Source organism: Mastigoproctus giganteus, chromosome 4, assembly GCF_048544385.1.
Source record: "Mastigoproctus giganteus isolate SK-2022 chromosome 4, ASM4854438v1, whole genome shotgun sequence".
In the NCBI taxonomy this organism is placed as follows: domain Eukaryota; kingdom Metazoa; phylum Arthropoda; class Arachnida; order Uropygi; family Thelyphonidae; genus Mastigoproctus; species Mastigoproctus giganteus.
The window spans coordinates 76736747-76758320 of NC_143578.1; the positions used below are offsets into that span (position 1 = coordinate 76736747).

General features: G+C 38.1%; 1 protein-coding gene across 1 annotated transcript in view; it reads left to right on the forward strand.

Annotated features, from left to right (window-relative positions):
* Window positions 1-21574, forward strand: part of Tsr1 (Tsr1 ribosome assembly factor) — a 256253-nt gene that overhangs the window by 21682 nt on the left and 212997 nt on the right. Inside the window, exon 3 of the mRNA XM_090371624.1 lies at window positions 2012-2098. Coding sequence (XP_090227750.1) covers window positions 2012-2098 — 87 coding nt within the window. The remainder of the gene's footprint in view (window positions 1-2011; window positions 2099-21574) is intronic.

Genomic DNA, 21574 nt, shown 5'->3' on the forward strand with positions numbered 1-21574 from the left:
CATCATCGATATAGCGCCTGAACACTGGTTTGTGATCAACATTGATCCTAAATGTGTTGATCCTTTAACGTGTTCTTTTATACGTGCTCTGTCCCTTAATATAGTATTCACTGTTGAAGTAGCGAGAACTAATACCGTGCAATAGATGACGAACTTTGTCCTGCTTCGTACTTCTTAATTAATCATCTTCATTTCTAAATCAATTTTGTTTTGCTTCCTAGTACTTCCAGCTCTTGCACTTTCCATTGGTCCCTTTCCCATCGTAATAAGTAAATAGGAATGAAGAGAAGATTCCGAAAATTTATGTTTTTTATATGATTGAAGATTTCAGTGAGGGGGGGAGCTCATTTCACCATAATACTGTAACGTAAAAACCACAGAATTTCAGTTATCGAGATTATCGCAAATGCAATAAGATTGAGTTTACAACCTATTTATAATAGATTGCACTGACAGAAAAGCCCAATAAACCAGAAAGTGCAAATTGTTTTTATTGCTTTATGGTAGTGATCTCCAGAAATGGGTTTTAGAAAATTATCACAAAGGCATTAAAAATTGATTCTTATAATGGAACATATGATAACGATGAAAGGTAGTGCAATTTCCATTATAAAAATGACCTCTTAGAGAAATAAATAGTAGCTATATAGAAAAAATTTCAACTTCCAAGATCTTGGAACAAATTACCAAAAAAAAAAAAGTGTTATTGGGTTCACATTACAATATTTTCGCGATACCTCCATTTATTCCTACGGGATGCAAAATACGTCTCACGGTTTTTAAGTTTTGCACTGGCAGGCAAAAGTCGAATTTCCATAAGTCGAGTATTGTGTAAGCCGGGGAGTGGCTGTAACACACAAATGCACGCTCAATGATGTTTGAAGAATGCTCAAGGGTAGCCAATAGTCTACATGGCCAATAACATGGATTATACATCAGAGATTTTTGAAAGGACAATTCCTAACTAGGATCTGCAATTAAAAAGAAAAACAAGAAAATTTTATTGTTCAAAGATAACTTCCCTTAAATTAACAAGCTCTCAGTGATTAGGATGCACTCTCTGCCTCCAAATGCAACCCCAACTTTACAGTCCTTCGTCAAGGGATTATGAGGTCTTTTAAAGTGAATTTTAGAAAGCCTCACATCTTCAAGATGTGGAGAATGGGAAATTGATATTCTTCTCCCGAATGCCATTCTCTTGATCTCAAAATCCGGACAATATTTCATCTAAAACATTTATTAATTGTTTTTAAGCACTCCTGGTTTTTTGCCAGCTATGACTCAAGATATTCCAAAAATCGAATTCAAAGGATTCCCAGAAGAATTTTAAGAGGATACAGTTTCTTTAGCACGTTGGATGAAATGCTGATGACCAACAAAGTTAGTAGTTTTATTGATGTGGACACTTTAGAGAGCCAACAGATAAGAAAATTGTAGAAAGTCTAATGAACCAGACTGGAAATAATGAGGCCGATGAGGAAAAAGAAAATGATCCAGAGTTCAGTGTGCCAACCATAAAAGAAGTACTGAGTGCTGCAATGACATCAGAAAAATTTATTTCTTCCAACAGCATCACAGTTAACTGAACTGGAGATGTTGATAAAAACAACTGTTATAACAGTACATGTCAAAGACGAATAAAGTAACTGATTTTTTTTTGGTAATACATATGCTTATAAATATGTATTAATCAAAATTTTGAATACAATATACTGCACTCTATACTGTATTAAAAACTGCTTAATGTATTAATATACTGTACAGTTTTTCCAATGTTTTATTTCACTCTTAACCCGGTCATGTCTCTTCCTTAGTTAGTTACTTGATACACTAAGAAAATTATAATACGGGTTATTCTGTCCATTTTCATTTGCAGCAGGCATAACAAAATATTTCTGATCGTTTGATTAATGTTTATTGATAGTAGTCTTCCAGATATTCCTGTACAGTTGTAAAATATGTAATTTTTAACTAGTTTGTGTTATTCATTGCTGGTTTTTCAATTTTTCAGCAAATTCAGTTAAGGCAAAAAAGGCGTGTAGAAATTTTAACCAAAAAGAGATCTTTAGGAACACAAAGTGCACCTCCATTCCTAGTGGTATGTTTATATTTTAATTTTGGCAGTTCTATTATAATAATAATTACAAAATGCTATAGCCATTTATGAAGCAGAACATAGAGCTTATTTTTTGTAATAGATATTTAAGTATACCATTTCATAAAATTTGTTTTTACAAAAAAAAAATTTTTTTTTTTTTTTTTTTCTGCCTCATTGTAGAAGTTTGAAAAACTTTTTTGTATTTAGTAAAGCAGTTTGTCTTGTTTTAATCATGCAATATTTTGATGTCATTAGCTTAAAAATGAATTCATTGTTTAAAAAATGCAATAATTACCTTTGTTTTTCTTTATATGCACATCTAACTGATTATAAGTTTCTCCCGGCAACCTTACAGATTTGACATTGCATGTCTGAGACTGCATTCTCGTGTAAGCAAAACTACGGAAAGAAAGAAAGAAAGCGATACTATTGGTGCTAGTAGATAGAATATCTGAGCCTTTAGTGTAAAAACTCAGTCTATGTTTTAATTTTGCTTCAGCAGCATATAATAGCCAAATATAAGCTAGAGTTTACAAATTAATGCAAAGAAGATATACAAAATATAAATACAGTATAATAGTTTGTTGAAATTATTTCATTTTAAAACTGTGCTTATTTTGCTTTGAGAGAAATGGTTGGAGAAAAATTTAATATTAGTGGCTGCCTTGCCTTGTTATAATGCGTTTTTGTAATGTTCAGTGCATGAAATGTTAATACAGTGTAGCTATCTAAACTAATTTGCATTTCTCTGATTCATTTTTCCCATTACTATACACTACTTGATAGAAAGAAAGGGAAAACCACAGTTCTATAGATTTGGTAGGGTCATTTTATTATTCACCCAGCACATATATTGGAAAAAAAAGGTAATTTTACATGAAAGAAACAGTTAATCTTTTTGAAAGAACATCATTCAGTGCCTAACACTCAGTATTACAGCAACTTGCTTTTATATGATTTGCATACAGCAGTTTGCAAGAAGTGGATTGGGAAACTTTCAAAAGAAGTCTGCTGTAGTACAGTGCATTTCCACAGATGGTTAATTTGACAACTTTGGGCTGGGAAATCATTGAACCATATTATTTAATAGTCTAAGTTTAGTCTTCAGTGATTATCGTTTGTTTGGACCAACAAGGAAGTACTCAGGTGGGTAGAAATTCAAGGCAAATGATGCATCCAAGAATAGTGTACTGAATTGACTGTGCAGTCAGCCTATTTTTGGTGTTGCTGATATTAGCCCCTCACTACACCAATAAATAAATGTGTGAGCATAGTATCTTGAAAGAGTAATAAGTTTAATTATTGTGAAGTATTTTTTTTTTTTTTTAATCAAAAATAAGTCAACCTTGTTTTTGATTTAAAAACAAGGTTGCCTTCCTGTGTTATTTTTACACTTTTCTTTTATTACTAAAACAATAATCAAATAATTTTAAGATCTGGAAATAGATAATTTTTTGAAAATTTTTATATTTTATTGACCTAATTAACATATTAAATCGTATTCTATAAAATGCTTTATAGTCCTGGTCGTGTTCATTAATTTTTTTAATTGTAGAAAATTTGTAAAAGAATAAGAGTTTACCTCAATATGATATGTATGATACATTTCAGAAATTAAAAGAAAAACAATTAAAAAATCAAAAATCTTCCATTACAGTAATAAAATAATTAAAAATCAATTGAACACAATTAAAAATCAATTTAACGCAATTTTTAAAAAAATTAAGTAAAATATTAATTAAAAGAATTTAACGAAAAAATTGAAAACTATTTTCCTTCCTGAAGCTGTCAATGCTTTTCAACTGTGTCATGATCACAGGAATGAAAAAAAAATTCTTTACTTAATTTTTAATTGCGTTAAATTGATTTCTAATTGTGTTGAATTGATTTTTAAATTTTTTTTACTGTAAAGGAAGATTTACGATTTTTTAATTGTTTTCATTTTAATTTAAGGAAAGTGTCGTATTGAAGTGTTCTACATATCATATTGAGGTAAACTTCTCTTATTCTTTTACAAATATTGATATCAACGTAAAATGTATTGAGCATTACAGCTCTGGTTCATACTATCATTTAAGTTCATACTAATATCTCTTATTACAAAAATAAGAGAAATTACCTCAATATGATACATAGAACATTTCCTGATGACACTCTCCAGCAAATAAACGAAAATAAAATTTTCATTTTATTTTATTTTATTCATAAATTTTCGTTTATTTGCTGGAGAGTGTCATTGGGAAGCGTTCCATGTATCATATTGAGGTAAATTTCTCTTATTTTTCTACAAATATTGAAATACAACTTAGAATGTATTGAGAAACATAGCTCTGTCTTATACTAAGTAATCTTTTTAGAATGAGCTAGAGATTTTGAAAGTTATGATTTAATATATGTAGAACCTTTGATTTAGCATGAATATCATAACTCTGTATTATAGTGCATGGTAGGGAAATTCTACTGTCTTACTTGTGGTAAATAGGTATCTCAATTTTGAATCGCATAGGTTGGTGTTAATAGATCATTTTATTAGCTATTATAATTAACTTATAACTTTAAAGCATAACAGTATAGCGTAAACTCGATAACGTAATACGTATAGCGTAAACTCAATATCATAATATAGCATAATACATATTATTGCTGCATAACCAGTGAGTAGTATTATTATTGTATTTAAGAATAATATTTTAGTGTAGTATTCAATTAAATTGAATTTGAATAATTATCCGAGGGTGAGGATGTTAGGCGTCTAATCAGCATTCTGAATGAAAGAAGAATGAATGAATGAGAATGAAAGACAGAATGAATAGGTTGGGCACGAGTGAACTAGGAATTATGGTAAAATGGAATAGATGACAGTTTTGGTGAAAGAAAGAGTGACATAGCATGAGGGAAGGAGAGAGTGTGAATGGGAATGAGTGGAAGAGCAAATGTAATTGGCTGAAAGAATACAAAGTTAAAAATAACTTACACTACTTTATATATACTAGCAAACATTTTACTAACGACATAAACACTATCACTGCATTCTCCCCTGACCTGCAAAAAAACTTGCGGCTAGGCCTTCACCACAACTGAAGAATAACAATAAGTTGAGGTGCCCAGAGAGTGCAGTGCAAAAAGCAAAAGTCGAATAATGAATAAGTAAACACTGGCAAGCCTTTCCCACTTGTTTTTCTGCATTTATTTTTATTATAACCTGTTTACATTTAGCCCCAGCCATGGTTCCAATTCATAAAGGAAGTACCTCTCGTGGTCTAAAGGGCAAACACCGTACATTGTCCATAACAGATAAAGTTGAACTTCTGAAAAAATTCGACAGTGGTGTGTCCTGTGAGACGCTTAACTCTCCAAACTCTGCTTAATTGTAAATTCCAGCAATTTCTCTCAGTTCCTCTTATTTTAGTAATTTTCTTTTAGCCATTCCTTTTTAGATTTTTTTTTTTTTTTTTTTACAACACAATATGATGGATAATACAGCATGCTAACTAACATGTTTTAAACAAAAAAATGACAACACTGACATTACAATATTTATTTTAGAATTACTAATCAAATAATTTGCTAAATATTTTTTGGCCCCTGGGGAATTTTTTCTTAAACTAGCTTGGCAGTCAACGTGTTAAAGGTAGGAGGTGGTTAGCTGTTGGGTAAACTGCATGTATAAAAATAACCACCGGTGATCCGGCCAACTCACCAATCCGGCACCCCCACAGGTCCCAACACTGCTGGATTAGCAATGGTCAACCTGTATTTAAATTTACCCATGATGGTAGTTACCTCTTTGAGTAAATCCCACTTCAGCACACTGTGATCACTGTCACCTAGTGGTTCCTTTATCTGCAGATTCTTAATGCATGAAGAATCGCCGACCGGGCTAGCCGAGTGGGTAAAGTACCTGCCCGGCAACCCAAAGGTTGTGGGTTCGATTCCCGCCTCGGGCTTGGATCAAAGTACTGCAAAAACCTTGGGAGGTGCAATATGGCCACAGAAGCCGATGCGCCAACAACTACCAAATCAAAAAAAAAAAAAAAAAAAAATCAAGCATGAAGAATCACTACTGATAATCAGATCAAGAGTATTACTCCCTCTAGTTGCCTCCCGAACATGCTGATGTAGAAAACAATCATCCAATAAATCCTTGGATTTATTGGATGATTGTTTTGCCTTGCTAGTGTGTTGAGTGACCAACCCACAAATTCCATTCAATATCCGGGAAATTAAAATCCCCTCATTATAAGACTCTCTGATTTACTGGCCCACTCTATTTCCCTGTACAGTTTTTTATTATACTCATTAGAGTCATTCGGCCTATAACACAGTCCTACTCTCAGTTTTGATCTCCCAGTTCTTATGTCACACCAAACTGACTCGACACTGCGCTGTCCAGCGATGTCGACTGGCTGCACTTCCTTGGATTTTGTGTTTCTTAACTAATAGCATAACCCCTCCTCCCTTCCTATCCTGTCTATCCTTGCTGTACACATTGTACTCCCCAAATTCCAGTTCTGCATTCCTTATATCTGTGTGACACCACATCTCTGATATCCCAACAATATCTGCATTTGACGTTTTGACCAACCCCTCAAATTCATCAAGTTTAAATACCAAACTCCTAGCATTGGTGTACACGCAAGTAATCACGCAAGTTCCTACTCTTAGCTACCCTAACACAACCCATGTGTTTACTTCTACCACAATCACTCCCAGCAATCTCTGAAATACCCTGCATCTTGTTTTCCAAGCTGTTGTTCATTCCAATAGAAGTAGTGCAAGAATCACTTTCACCTTTGCCAGTGGCTATTTTTAATCTGTAAGTCCGTGTACCCCCCAATCTAGCAGTTTACCGACCCACCTAACACTGCCTCGATAGCATCGGCAAATATTCTTGCACCTTTGTATTTAAGTGTATCCCATCCCTGTAGAAGCAGTCTCTCCTGTTAACAAGCACAGACCAGGCTGAGAAAAATTCTACCCCTTGAGCCTTGCACAATTTCTCCAGGCCCGAATTGTTCGATAAGGCTCTCATCGTATACTCCATCCTATTGTGTCTGGGCAGAATTGCAGACACTTTCAAATTCAACCCTAGTTCACTCCTTTTTTTTTTTCAACAGTGACCTGTACTTTTCAGTAATTCTGCTAGTCTCCTAGTTTTAATATCATTAGTGCCAATGTGTACAACAATATCATCTTTTGTGCCCTTAAAAGATGATATCTGCTCTATAACGTAATCAACCTTTGCCCCTGGCAGACATACTCTGTTCCTGTTCTGCCTATCCTTTTTACACAATATGTTCCCCATTTCCCTGACAATGGAGTCACTGACAGCTACTAGTTCCTGTGGGACCAGCGCATTCTGCCTTGGAGTTTGTTGCTGTGTTGCACGTTGCGTGTGTGTTGTTCAAGTGCAAGCTCTGGCGTTGATGTGGGCAGCTGAGAGCTTGATGCACCCCTCAATTTAGATCCTTCGAGGGTATCCACCCTGTCTTTCAAGCTCTCTTATAGGCTCATAACAATGCTGAGTTGTCATCTGATTTCCTCACACTCCTAATATCATGCACACACAAAGACATTCCCCTTGGCAATATCATTTCCCATACCTGATTGCTCCACAAACATCAAACAAGCAGTGCATTTTAAAAGGCTGTGATTCAGAGGGCAACTACTGCCCCCTCAGTTCTCCCCTGAGTCACAGCACTCCCATTGGCTGTGTTGCACGATTCAATTTCAGTACAAAATTATAACCCTAAACTTATAACCCAATGCAGTTATAACACTATATATATGTTTTATTTATTTTTTTTCAGTATCGAGTATTATCTCCGAGTTTCGTTATATAACTTCCGTATCAAGTTATGTATTAATTAATAATGTTACATTTGTATAATCTAAGTCGTTATATGTATTTAGTTAAAGTACAATTTAATTGATAATGAAGTTTAATAAGATTAATAAATTTTAATAATTAATCGATAATACTTATATACCACACTAAGCTAAAGCTATCTAGTACGGGATATAATGTTGTATTGTATAACAAATACAGCAAGTTACGAACGGTAAATCTATGAACACTAAGTATTAATGAACTTCCAAAATCTCACTCTCTAAATTCAGAATAAACCAAGGATCTTGACTAGGTCTATAAGCTACTTATAGAAAATAATTTAATATAACAATGAAGTCGATAAATTGGCTAAATATAGCCAAAAACTCTCTGTTCGCTGGAGCTGTAAAAATTTGTAAAACATATGAATTGGATACCCTTACCAATACTAAGTAATGACCTACAAAATCTCTATAAAAGTTAAAAGTTAAACTAAGTATCATAACTAGAAATATAAAGCTACTTCTCGAAAATAAATTAATATGCCAATTTAAGTCAATAAAACAGCAAAAATTAAAAAAAAAACTCATCTATTTACTAAAAACTTCTATCATTTGGTTAGAGCATCAGCTAGATTTATATGGGTGTGTCTTAATCTCAGTAGGGTGCCTTTTACAGAGTGTTTAAGTGTGTTTGTTTTGCCTGGTAGAGTTGACTCATGACTATCAGGTGGGAGATGCTTCAGTCTTTGCTCAAGTTGATAGAGATTAGTATACGTCTATTGACTCTTCTGATGGCTGTAGATGTGCGAGAATGATTTCAGTTGTCTTTTAAATCTAGGCCACCACATGTTCATGGGCCAGTCTGTCTTTGGATTGGGCAAGATTGGATATCAGGTCTTATAGCTTAGAGATATATTCCCTGTCTTGAAGAAGGCTATTGTTGAATGTCCAATAAGTGCCTCCACTTTTGAAGTAATTGGGTGAGAAGGAGAGTTTTAATTTGACAAAGGAGTGATCTGAGATATAAGATGGCAAATGTGTGATGCTTCTGACCAGGAGAAACAGTGTGTTTTGGGATGCAGTATCTGTCCAGTCAGGCTTGGTAAGGAAGTCTTCCAGATGTTATATTTGCTGATTTCCAGGTATAGGACTTTTCTTCTGGGTGCTAGTGTCTAAATGTGTTGACCAGTTCATTGTTATTTACCAAGGCCTGCAGGTTGTTGATTAACGTTTTGCGGTGCTCAGTGCATTGCACTCTGTCCATTTCTGGGTCAAGCATGCAGTTGAAATCACCAGCAAGAATGATGTGTTCCTGATCTATTGTAGAGCAATGGCTCTGTATGAAGTTGGTTATTTGAATATCAAGTGTGTCCTTCTGTGATGTATCCAGGAGGATATAAATAGCATAGCCAGCGATTTCTTCTATCACATTGAACTTACAGGCAGACTTTCTGCTATCACACTGAGCTTACAGGCAGACTTATGAAGGCTGATGCTCACTCCTGCTCCATGATGTGGCGCCTCCGTAGCCAGGTGGGCAGGAGCAGCAGTGCGTAGCACACGCCTCTTGATTAGACCGAGGTTCGAGCCCGTGACTACCAAATATGGGATGCGGAAAAATTGGGGAATGACCGCCGCATATCCTCGGAGTAATATGGCCTTAGTTGCTAATGCTTCTAAAAACCAAATAACTAACAAGCTCCATGATGATGTTGGATTAGAGTCTTTGGATTGGGTTGGCCATATGGATTGCATATTGCCAACCTATCCATTTCAAGGATGGCCTTGTGTCAGCTTTAATATTTGTTTCTTATAGGAAGAGTAGGTCAGCATGATGTCATTGGACCTGGTCGAGGGCCAGTTTATTGTGCAATGCAGGGGTGCATCCTCTTGCATTAAGTGACAACATGCTAGGCATCATCATTATCTACAGGAATAAAGGTAAAGGTTTTGCAAGTTTGGAGAGTGGTTGGCATCCTAATTGATGATATTGTTGTTCCAGCCCATTAATTAAGTAGTACAGACGCTTGGATCTATTCATGTCTGCCCTGTCCTTTTTTTCCTTTTAATTTAGAATGCAGATCATTAAGTTGTGAGATGAGCTCTAGTATGTTAGTGGTGAACTTAGAGCTGTCACCAGCTTCTGTGGGGAGCCACATACTTCCTGTAGAAAGGGATGTTGTTTTTCCCTAGTTAAAGTGCCTTTAGTGTAAGCAAAATCGCTTTCCCTGTCCTCATCCTCTGAAGCATGGGAATCATGGTTAGTCTCTCCTTCAGCCCCAGAAATTCAAGTTCTTCTTCATTTTCGTCATGAGTGGTTTGTAACTGCTTGTTTATTTCCATACTTGATGGTATGATGGGCTTATTTGAGATCTGACTGTTTGACTTCTGTGGTGTTCTGTATTTATTTTTGTTGATGTTGTTTTTTTTTTTAGCGGTTTGCTCTTTTCCTGCCAGCGTGTACGTTGCCTTCTTCTGTTTTGTGACTTTGGATATGGCTGCCTTGGGGGTTGACTCTGAGAAAAACCTCTTGTTTTAGGTGGTCGGTCTTCTGTAAGATTACGTTCTGGTCTTCTGTGGTTCTTAAATTTCTTTTTATGACGAATTTGGTTTGGTAAGCATCTCAGATTGTTTGGTAGTTTCTTCTGTATCCCCATTGTCTCCAACAATCAGCTCGCTTTGTGCATCTGACCCAGGTTGGTGCTGCCTGAATTTCAGTATTACTTTCACAAGGGGTAGAGACTTGTGGGCAATTTTTCCTGATGTGACCCTCTTCGTGAAAGAGAAGAAACATTGAGAAGAAATGGAAGTATAGAAGGTGTTAAGTGATTCCATTTTAATTGGCGTTGATGAGTTTTGGGATGTTGTTTGTTGTGCCATTCTTGGCAAAGTGCATAGGTGATTGCCTGCGGAAGCTTTTAATATATGAAAATTCAGGTTTCGTGGTTGCTGCAGAGAGTGTGCATATTTTCCTGATAACAGATCTATATTTGGATAAAATTCCTCTGAGAAATTGATGAGGAATCTCGGGTGGGAGGTTTGAAATAGTGCCTTTTGTTGGTGCTAAGGCAACTGGCACCACTTCCTGGTGATGAAGACCGATGTCTATTCTGTTTTGCAGGATAGTTTGCACCCAGGAGGGATGGCTGAAATACACCTGCACAGTTTCTGCACATGGGAGGCATGAGTAATTTTTTTTTTTTTTTTTGTGGTACTTTCTCTGCGATTACTGTAAGGTACTGCTCTAAATGGGTGTTTTCCTTGGTAGCAAAGATTACTATACCATTTTCCCAGGCAGTAATAGCAGTTGTTTCATTTGTTGCAGCGTTGTTCAACTGCGTATATGCTATTGTGTGGTGCTAAAGCAGGGTTTTTGCAGGTGGCACTTATAATCCGTTAGACACAGCATTAGCACAAGTACTAACAGTTACTGACCTTTTGGACCTTGAGGTGTCCTCCTGTTGTCGCAGGGTGTGGCATCCGGTGTCAATGTCACTGCTGGCAATGGCTGTGGTTTCCATTGCTGTAGTTGTTTGTCCTTTGCTGGCAATTGCTGTGGTGGATAGAGGAGGATGGAATAAGCTGTTACAGGAACGGCCAGCCTTCCATGGCTACAAGTTGAAAATTAAGATCTAACCTAGCTAAAACTCCGCTAAATCTACACAAACAAAATTATTACTACTCGAAAGCTCTCCCGAAGAGGAATCGAATAATACTGTATAAGTCTTGATTGGGGTTCTCGCAGCCAAGCGGTGAAAAGGGGCAAAAAGGCAGGAGCTCAAAAGCACGGGGTGAAAGCAGGAGGTATCTCTATGGAGGTAAGAAGATGAAGTAAAGAGTTAAGAGATGGACACTGGTGTCCAGATCCCACCCCTGATGGGGTTAGCAAGTTACTGCAAACCTCAGTAGTGATAATCCCACCTTGGGAATGAAGATCAACTAAATTCCCTATGCCTAGGAGGGGTTGGGTTCAAAAATCCCACTCCAGAAGGAGCCAGAATGCATTAGCGAAGAAGGATCCTATTCAGTAGTATCAAAAAAAACAGATCACAAGACAGATCCCACCTCAAAAGAGATCATGGTCAAAGTTGGGAGCCAAGTTCATGAGTGTCATACAGGCAAGAGAGTCCAAAAAGTTAGTCAACAAAGTAAACACTCACAGGGGATAGTGAGATCCAGATATGTCCTGCCCCAGAGGGGATCAGCAGTAAATGTTGAGTTGTTGCTCCAAGAAGCATTTGGAAATAGACAAATATCATATCCCAATTTCATTGCTCTTGACTGATAAGTTGTGAAGTGATGGTCCTGAAGAGTCTATGTGAAACAATAGTTAGGAGCACAGAAGTGTAATGTCCAGGCCCAGATTTAGTCACAGGTAGTGTCAAGTCCTCCGTAGCCAAGTGGTCAGGAGCGGGAGTGCAGTAGCACACGCTCTTTGAGTAGACCGGGGTTCAAGCCCTGACTGCTGAATATGGTCGATCTGCCAACCTGCACTGGACCAGCATGGCAGATTATGGTCCATTTCCCTCAGCACAAATTGTTGAGGAGGCTTCCATCCTGCAGTGGGTTGATAATGGCTGCACTTTACCTTTTAGTGTCAAGTCCAGGAATAAGGTCCATTCTTGGTCTTGAGTTTCCGGAGTGGATATAGTACAGGCCTTTAAGATTGGGAATGCACAAGAGGTCTTCTTCTGAATGCCTTATCTGCAAAGGAGGAGAATGTCTGAAAGTTTTCTTTAGATTCCAGCAAAAGTGGCACTAGGTCAGGAGGGGTAACCCCGGTCAGGAGTTGTAGATCATTTCGGTATCCAGGTAATGTGAGCAATCAAAGAAGATATGATGCACAGTTTTGGGACTGCCCTAAGGAGATAGAGGGGATGGGGCAAGTCCTAAGGCAAACAATTTTGAATTAAGACTACTATGTGTCCACTGAGCAGAAAAGGAGTGAATGATCCTGAGATGAGCCGTCTGAGTTGTTTATTATTAAATTCCTTAAAAGTGGGATGAATGCAAAAGTTATTCATCTGAGGATGTTTTTATTCCATGATTGTTACTAATTTCATTCTAATTCTGTTCCTCTGTGGAGATCTGATTAGATAGGTTGAGTGGTATGCCCCACTGCACAGAAGATTCCTCCTAAGATGGTATTTGAGGAGGTGGTAGGAGACAAGAACCTCAAGATCAACTGGTAGTTTCCTACAGACAACCTGCAGGGCTTGGGTTGAGACTGTCCTGCAGACTCTGGAAAAAAATTAGCAAAATTGTTTTCTGAGCCTGAGTGAGACGTTTTTCACTGCCATATTCTCAATACAATGACCCCAGACACCAGCACCGTATGTAATGACTAAAAGGAAGATACAATCATAGTAAAGTTTAAGCATATGCCCCATTCCCTGTGGGTAACCCTAAGAAGCTTGCCAGCATACTTCTTGATGTTTTTTTTTTTTTAAATAAATTTGAAATGGAGAATAAAAGACAGTCCTTTTTTTTTTTTTTGTTTAGGAACCTAAATATTTATATGCACTTTCATATATAATCCATTCATTTCTGTGGTTGTCTTTGGACATTTAGACTTCCCCCCCTTAAGATGAATTTGTCTCACTTTTTGAACAGAAACTGAGAGCTTATTGGTGAAGCACCATTCAGAGACAATATGGGGAGGACATAGTGTATAGTGTTATTTGTAATATGGCTCCGGGGGGGGTCCCCCAACTCTGTCAGCCAATGTAATGAATACAAAACTCTGTAAAGGCCAGATTTATGTAGATTAGTGAGTGTTCGTGTAGTAGTAATAGTAGTGGCATGTGACGCAAGAAATCAAGTGTATGAACTTATGCAGCATCAGCCAAAAAATAAAAAAAAAAACACCATTCGCTCCAAATGTCTGTCCAGTTCTTCCTTAAATTTATTTAACCTATCAACTTCCACAATGACAGACGGAAGTTTTTTCCAGCAATTAACCACCTGCTGGCTCAAGGCTAATTTCCGCACATCTATTCTACATATTTCTTTTCTTAATTTGAATTTATGCCCCCTTAGGTTCGTAATCTGAACAAGTGGAAGGATCCCATCAGAATTCAGCATGCTCAACCCATTCAAGACCTTATACACCTCAATCAGATCACCATACAGGTGCCCAGTCTCCAGCCACTGCAATTTGCAGAACTTAAGCCTCTCTTGGTAAGAGGATCCCTTCATTCCCCTCACCAATCTTGTTGCCCTTCTCTGTACACGCTCAAGCAAATCTACATCCTTCCTAAAATGAGGCCTCCAGATCTGTATGCAGTACTCAAGGCGTGGCCTGACTATTGCCTTATACAGAGGAACAATCACCTCTTTTTCCCTACTAGCAAAATTCCTATATATCATTGACAAAACCCCATGACCTGCCCTGGCAGCCTATCTGCATTGCTCAGAAAACTTCATATCTGACTGCACAATTATTCCCAGATCTTTTTCGGCGCCTCCGTAGCCAAGTGGGCAGGAGCAGCAGTGCATATCACACGCTTCTTGATTAGACCGGGGTTCGAGCCCGTGACCGCCAAATATGGAAGATGCAGAAAGGTCAGGGAATGACCACCGCATATCCCCGGAGCAATATGGCCTTAGTTGCTAGTGCTCCTAAAACCCAAATAACAACAACAACCCAGGTCTTTTTCATTTTCTACCACCTTAAAGTGTAGTGTCACACAGTTGGTACGATTCTCTGGGGTTACTTCTACCTATATACAGTACTTTGCATTTGTCAAGGTTAAACTTCAGTTGCCACTTCTTAGCCCATCTGCCCAAATTATCTAGATCCTGTTGCAGTAGCACACTGCCATTACTGTCATTAACAATCCTGCCAATCTTTGTATCATCTGCAAACTTCGACACTAAGCCTGATATACCTTCATCAATATCATTGATAAATATACAAAACAACAGAGGACCCAACACCGAACCCTGTGGACTCCACTAATAACATTAGTCCACGAAGAGCATCACCCATTAATTACCACCCTCTGTTTTCTCCCACTCAACCATCCTTTTATCCATTGTAGCAACTTACCCTTAATACCATTCTGCTTCAATTTGTACAATAGTCTTCTGTGCGTAACATTGTCAAAAGCTTTCCTGAAATCCAAATATATGATATCAAAATTATTTTTTGCATCCAGTTCCTTTGTAACCACATTATAATATCCTATCAAATTTGTCAGACAAGACTTTCCATATTGTGTCTGAATTATTGCTGCAGTCTTGTCTAGATGATCCTGCAATGCATCTTTAACCAGTGACTCCATTATTTTACCCGGAACAGAAGTTAAACTAACTGGTCTGTAATTACTCGTGTCACCCTTTGATCCCCCTTTGTGAATTGGGGATACATTTGCACATCTCCAGTCCGTGGGGACCTCCCCTTTGTCCAAAGATGCTCTCATAATTATGGGTTTAACTTCAACAATTTCTCCTCCACTTTGCTCTCAGTTATTACAAAGTCATTAAGCACCCTGCTACAATATGATAACCTTCTGCCATTTTCAAACCTTAATAACTCCTCATGTGTGAATGTAGATGCAAAATACTCATTCAGTTTGTTTGATATCTGAGCAGGATCATCAACAGTGGAACCATCAATATCAAGTGGACCAATCAGATTCATCTCCTTCCTTTTAGAGTTTATATAAGTAAAGAAATCCTTGGTGTTTTTCTTAGCATCTTTTGCCAAAGATTTCTCGTAATCTTCCTTCGCCTGCCTAACCTCCTTTGTGACCTGATTACAGACTAGCTTATATCTGCCATAGGCTTCTGAGTCGCTTGATAATTTATATGCATCCCATGCATTTTCCTTCTCTGTCACAAGTCTCATTAGTTCATTTGATAACCATTTAGGCCTAAACCTTGAACAATATTTCTTAATAGGTATGAAACTTTTAGTAACATCCACAATTAATTCCTTGAATGCTTCCCACTTTGAATTTACTGTTGGTAGCATCGTCAGTTGATCCCACTGTACAGAATTTAAAAACTGTCTGAGACCACTGTAACCACCTTTACTGAAGCAAAAACCCTTTCCTTCACCCCTGACGGTAATTATATCTTTAAGTAAATCCCACATCAGTATTAGTGTGGGGTTGCGTTGTTTATCCAGTGGGCCTATATTTTCACACAAAAACCTCTAGTTTACCGTCCAGCAACATGAGGAGGCTGGCCAGGGCAATGGGAAGTGTAAAGCACTGGCAGAGCAAATCCTGTGGTAGGCAAGGCTACAGACAGTGAGGGCTCAAGGAAAAAAAAAAAAAAAAAAAAAAAGGTGAAAATGTAAGGTAGTAGTGGAAAGAAAGGAAGTGGGAGGGAGGGAGGGGGTTTAAATGGTAGAGAAAAGGAGGAGAGTAGTAGTGTAGGCACCTGCCTGGTTGAAAGGAGGGAACAGTATGGGCCCCGGGATTGGGTGCCCATCCTGCCCTGGGGGTGGGAGTTAACAGGCAGTGAAGTTACCCACCAGATGAAAAGGGCGGGCATCTAGATTGGGGAAGGGGAGTGAGAAGAACAACCAACTGAGGTGGTAGGAGAGAAAGCTCATGGGGAAAGGGATCCCTACGTTGTAACACCTGCTTGCTGCTCATTCCCACACTTATCCGGGGTAAGTCTTGCTGACCAGTGTACCTGCATCTCACACCACGCCGGCTAAATAGTTATGGCGTGGTGTAGGCAGGTGGCATGCTGGTCCATCTGCCCACCACTCAGTCCCTAGGAAAAAGGGGGGGGGGGAATAACAGGAAAATTTTTCCCATTCAATAGTTTCATTCTGGTTTTTTTTTTTTCCCCTTCTCATTTTGTGCTTTTTTCTTACATTTTCTGTTATGTATTTTTTTTTTTTTTTCTCTCTCATCCTTTTTCTCACACCAGGGGGAAATACAATGGTGTGTGATGTATCTTAATGTGCTAGATAACTAATAACTAAATTTAAGTAACTTAAAAGGGGTGTAGAACAAGAAGTAAGGTAATTAAGTATTAAAATTGGACATATGTATTTTATTCTTTCACACTCAGGCATGTTCTCCTTCATCTCATTTGTTTGGCTCTTTCTTACTGGTCTGTACTCCTCTGGCACTCCTGCTCACTGGGGTGGATGGACAGAAAGACAGACAGACAGAGAACAATATGAGGAGGAAGACAGACAGGACAGTCGAGGGGGTTTATTCTCTTTGTTAAAAACTAAGCACAAAATCTAAGGCAGTGCATCCAGTTGACATATGTGGCTAGTGCAATGTTGAGTCAGTTTGGTGTGACGTAAGCACTTGGAAAACAAATATGTGAGTAGGGGGTGCTGTAGAAAACATTGATCCAATAAATCCACAGGTCTTGATAGTTTGAGAGTGAACACTCCACAAAGAAATCGAGTGGGTCAGTAAATCAGAAATGTCTTATAATGAGGATTTAACTTTCCAGATATTGACTGAATTTGTGGAGTGGTCACTCTCAAACTATCAAGACCTGTGGATTTATTGGATCAATGTTTTCTACAGCAGTATGTGAGAGAGAGAGAGAGAGAGAGAGAGAGAGAGAGAGAGAGAGAGAGAGAGCACACTAGATGGCAGTGGTCACAGTCTACTGATATGGGATTTACTTAAAGATGTGATTACCATCAGGGGTTGCTATGATTGTTTTGTTTTTGGACAGTGATCATGATGGTAGCACATTTGTGAATTAATAGCAAAAACTACAATCAAAACTAGAAAACATTGATTTAATTGATTCATGTTTTTACATAATTTTAGTGATAATGCCACAGCATATTTCCTCCATGATAATATAGTGGTTTGGGTTTGAATTTCTGCTCTTGTGAATATAGGTTAAGGGGAACGAGATTAGCTCAGTGTGGGAGAAGTTTTGCAACTCCAGCTAATAGAGACGTTTTTCTTAAATTTTTACCATTTTATTGACTAAATTGGCATATTAATTTATTTTCTAGAAGTAGCTTTATATTCCTAGTTACAATACTTAGTTTATTTTGAATTTAGATAGGGATTTTGTGGGTTATTACTTAGTTGTTAAAACTTGTACCATTCGAAACTTGCTGCCATTGTGTAGTATCGATGCGGAATAGCATTACTATATCTTGAACTTGATAGTGTAAGGCATAACATAAAACTAGATGGCGTAATACGTAGCACTGTAGTAGGAATCTTTTAGTTTAGTATAGTATTGGCAATTAATCAATTAAATTTATAAATCCTTTTAATTTTTATTGTTAATTATTGTATTTAATGTGCAAAATGCGACATGTTTGTGCATCTCTCTTGAACAGGACATGATCTAGCCATGGAGGATGTCTGTGTGTGCTCGGTGCAGAGAATGTGAAGAAATTAGATGCCAACTCAGCGTTCTGATGGGCACCTATGAGAGCTTGAAGAGTCGGGTGGATGCCCTCAAAGGAATTAAAATGGGGGCCCATCGAGTTCTCAGCTGCCTAACTCAATGCTAGAGCACACTCTTATGCACCAGGCAACACAGTGTCAACCTTCAGGGCAGAATGCACGGTCCCACAGGAGCTAGTTACTGTTGGTGACTCAACTGTCAGGGAAATGGGAAATATATTGTGCAAAAAGGATAGGTGGAATAGGACCAGAGTATGTCTCCAGGGGAAAAAATTAATGTGTAGAGCGGATATCTTTTAAGAGCACAAAAGGTGATATCATTGTACACGTTGGCACTAATGACATTAAGTGTAGGATATTTGTGGATTTATCAAGCAAGTACAGGTCAATGCTGAAAAAAGTTCGCGAGTTAGGGTTAAATTTGAAAGTGTCTGCAATCCTGCCCTGACACGATAGGAGGAAGTATATGAGCCTTGTCAATCAATTTGGCCCTGGAGAGATTGTACAGGACTCATGGGGTAGAATTTTTCTCAATGTGGTCTGTGCTTGTTATAAGGAGAGATTGTTTCTACAGGGATGGGATACTCTTAAATAGAAGGGGTGTAAGAATGTTTGCTGATGCTATCGAGGCAATGTTAGGTGGGTTGGAAAACTGCTAGCTTGTGGGGGGGATTCACAGACTAATAGATTAACAATAGCTGCAGACAGAGGTGGAAATTATGAAATTATTTTTGCACTGCTTCTGTTAGAATGAGAAGCAGCCTGGAAAGCCAGTTGCTGGGGATTTCAAGAACTGCTGGGGGTCATGAAACAAGTAAATACATTGGCTGTGTTAGAGTAACTAAGAGTAAGAACAGGTGCATGTATACTTGTATGTACACCAATGCCATGAGTATAGTAAATAAATTTGATGAATTTGAAGTGCTGGTTAAGACATCCAAGGCAGATATTGTTGGGGTATCAGAAACATGGAGCCACTCAGATATAAAAGATGCAGAATCGGAATTTGGGGAGTACAATGTGTACAGAAAGGATAGGAAGGGAGGACAGGTTATGCTGTTAGTTAAGAAACACACAAAATCTAAGGAAGTGTATTCAGCTGACACAGATAGACAGTGCAGTGTTGAGTCACTTTGGTGTGACATAAGCACTGAGAAAGCAAAATGAGGGTAGCAGTTTGTTATAGACCTAATGAATCTGATGAGTATAATGAACAATCATACAAAGAAATAGTGGGCCAGTAAATCAGTGTCTTATATTGGGGGATTTTAACTTCCCAGATAAAGACTGGAACTTGTGGGTTGGTCACTCGCACACTAGCAAGGCTTTTGTGAATTTATTGGATAATTGTTTCCTACAGTAGCAGCATGTTAGGGAGGCAACAAGGAGGAGTAACACTCTTGATCTGATTATCAGCAGTGATTATTCATGCATTAAGAATTTTCAGATAAAGGAACTACTAGTTGGTAGTGATCATAATTTACTGATTTGAGATTTACTTAAAGATGTAACAACCATCAGGGTAAAGGGAAGGGTTTTGCTTTTGTAAAGGCGACTACAGTAGTTTCAGAGATTTTTTAGGTTCGATACAGTTGGACCAACTGATGATGTTACCAACAGAACAGCAAATTCTAAATGGGAAGCATTCAAGGAAGTAATTTTGGAAGCTACTAGGCTTTTTGTTACAACTAAGAAATATTGCTCTAGGTTTAACCCCAAAATGTTGTCAGGTGAACTAATGAGACTTGTGCAAGAGAAGAAAATGCATGGGAAGCACATTAAATGTCCGGTGACACAGAAGCCTATGGAAGATACAAGCTAGTCTGTAATCAAGTCACAACCGAGGTTAGGCAAACAAAGACAGATTATGAAAAATCTTTTGCAAAGAAAAACAGCAAAGACTTCTTTAGTATTAACATTAGTAGAGGCATATGATGCAAGAAAGCAAGCTTATGCAACATCAGCCAAAAAAAAAAAAACTTCCACTTCACCCCTCCATTCGTTCGAAATACCTGTCCAGCTGAGCCTTAAATTTATTTAGGCTATCAACTTCCACAACAAGGGATGGAAGTCTGTTCCACCACCCAACTACACGCTGGCTAAAGGCAAATTTCCACACATCTATCCTATATCTGTCTTTCCTCGATTTGAATTTATGCACTCTCAGGTGATTATTCTGAGCAAGAGGAAGAATCCCATCAGCATTGAACATGCTAAAACCATTCAAGGCTTTATACACCTCTATCAGATCACCTCGCAGGTGCCTAGTCTCGAGACACTGTAATTTTCAAAACTTAAGCCTTTCTTCGTAAGAGCAACCCTTTGTTCCATTCACTAATCTTGTTGCCTTTCTCTCTACTCATTCCAACACCTCTACATCCTTCTTAAAATGAGGCCTCAAGACCTGTATACAGTACTCAAGGTGTGGTCTGACCATTGCCTTATAACAAGGGAATAATCACCTCCTTATCCCTGCCAGAAAAATTCCTGTGACAAGACACCATGAGCTACTCTTGCCGCCCGTCTGCACTGCTCAGAGAACTTCATATCTGCCTGCACAATTATCCCCAGGTACTTTTCATTCTCTATCAGTGTAGTACCACAGAGTTGATATGTTGCTCTGGGGTTGCTGTTTCCCATATGTAGTACTTTACATTTGTCAATGTTAAACTTCATTTGCCATCTCTCAGTCCATCTGCTCAACCTTTCCAGATCCTGTTGCAGCAGCATAGCGTCAGTAGTGTCCTTAACAACCCTTCCAACCTTTGTATCATCTGCAAACTTGGACATTAAGCTTGATATACCATCATCAATATTATTTATAAATACAGAAAACAACAATGGACCCAACACTGAACCCTGAGGGACTCCACTAATAACATTAGTCCACGATGAGCAGTGTCCATTGAATACCACTCTGTCTTCTCCCCCTCAACCACTCCTTTATCCATAGCAGCAATTTGCCTCCAATGCCACACTGCTCCAATTTGTGCAGCAGTCTTCCATGTGCAACAGTATCAAAAGCATTTCTAAGATCCAAGTATATAATATCAAAGTTAATCCCCGCATCCAGTTCTTTTGTGACTGCATCACAGTATCCAATCAAATTGGTCAGGCAAGACTTTCCCATAACAAAACCATGCTGTGTCCGAGCTATAACTGAAGTCTTGTCTAGATGATCCTGCAGTGCTTCTTTAACCAGTGCCTCCATTAATTTTCCTGGAACAGAAGTTAAACTCACAGATCTATAATTACTTGTGTCAGCCTTTGATCCTCCTTT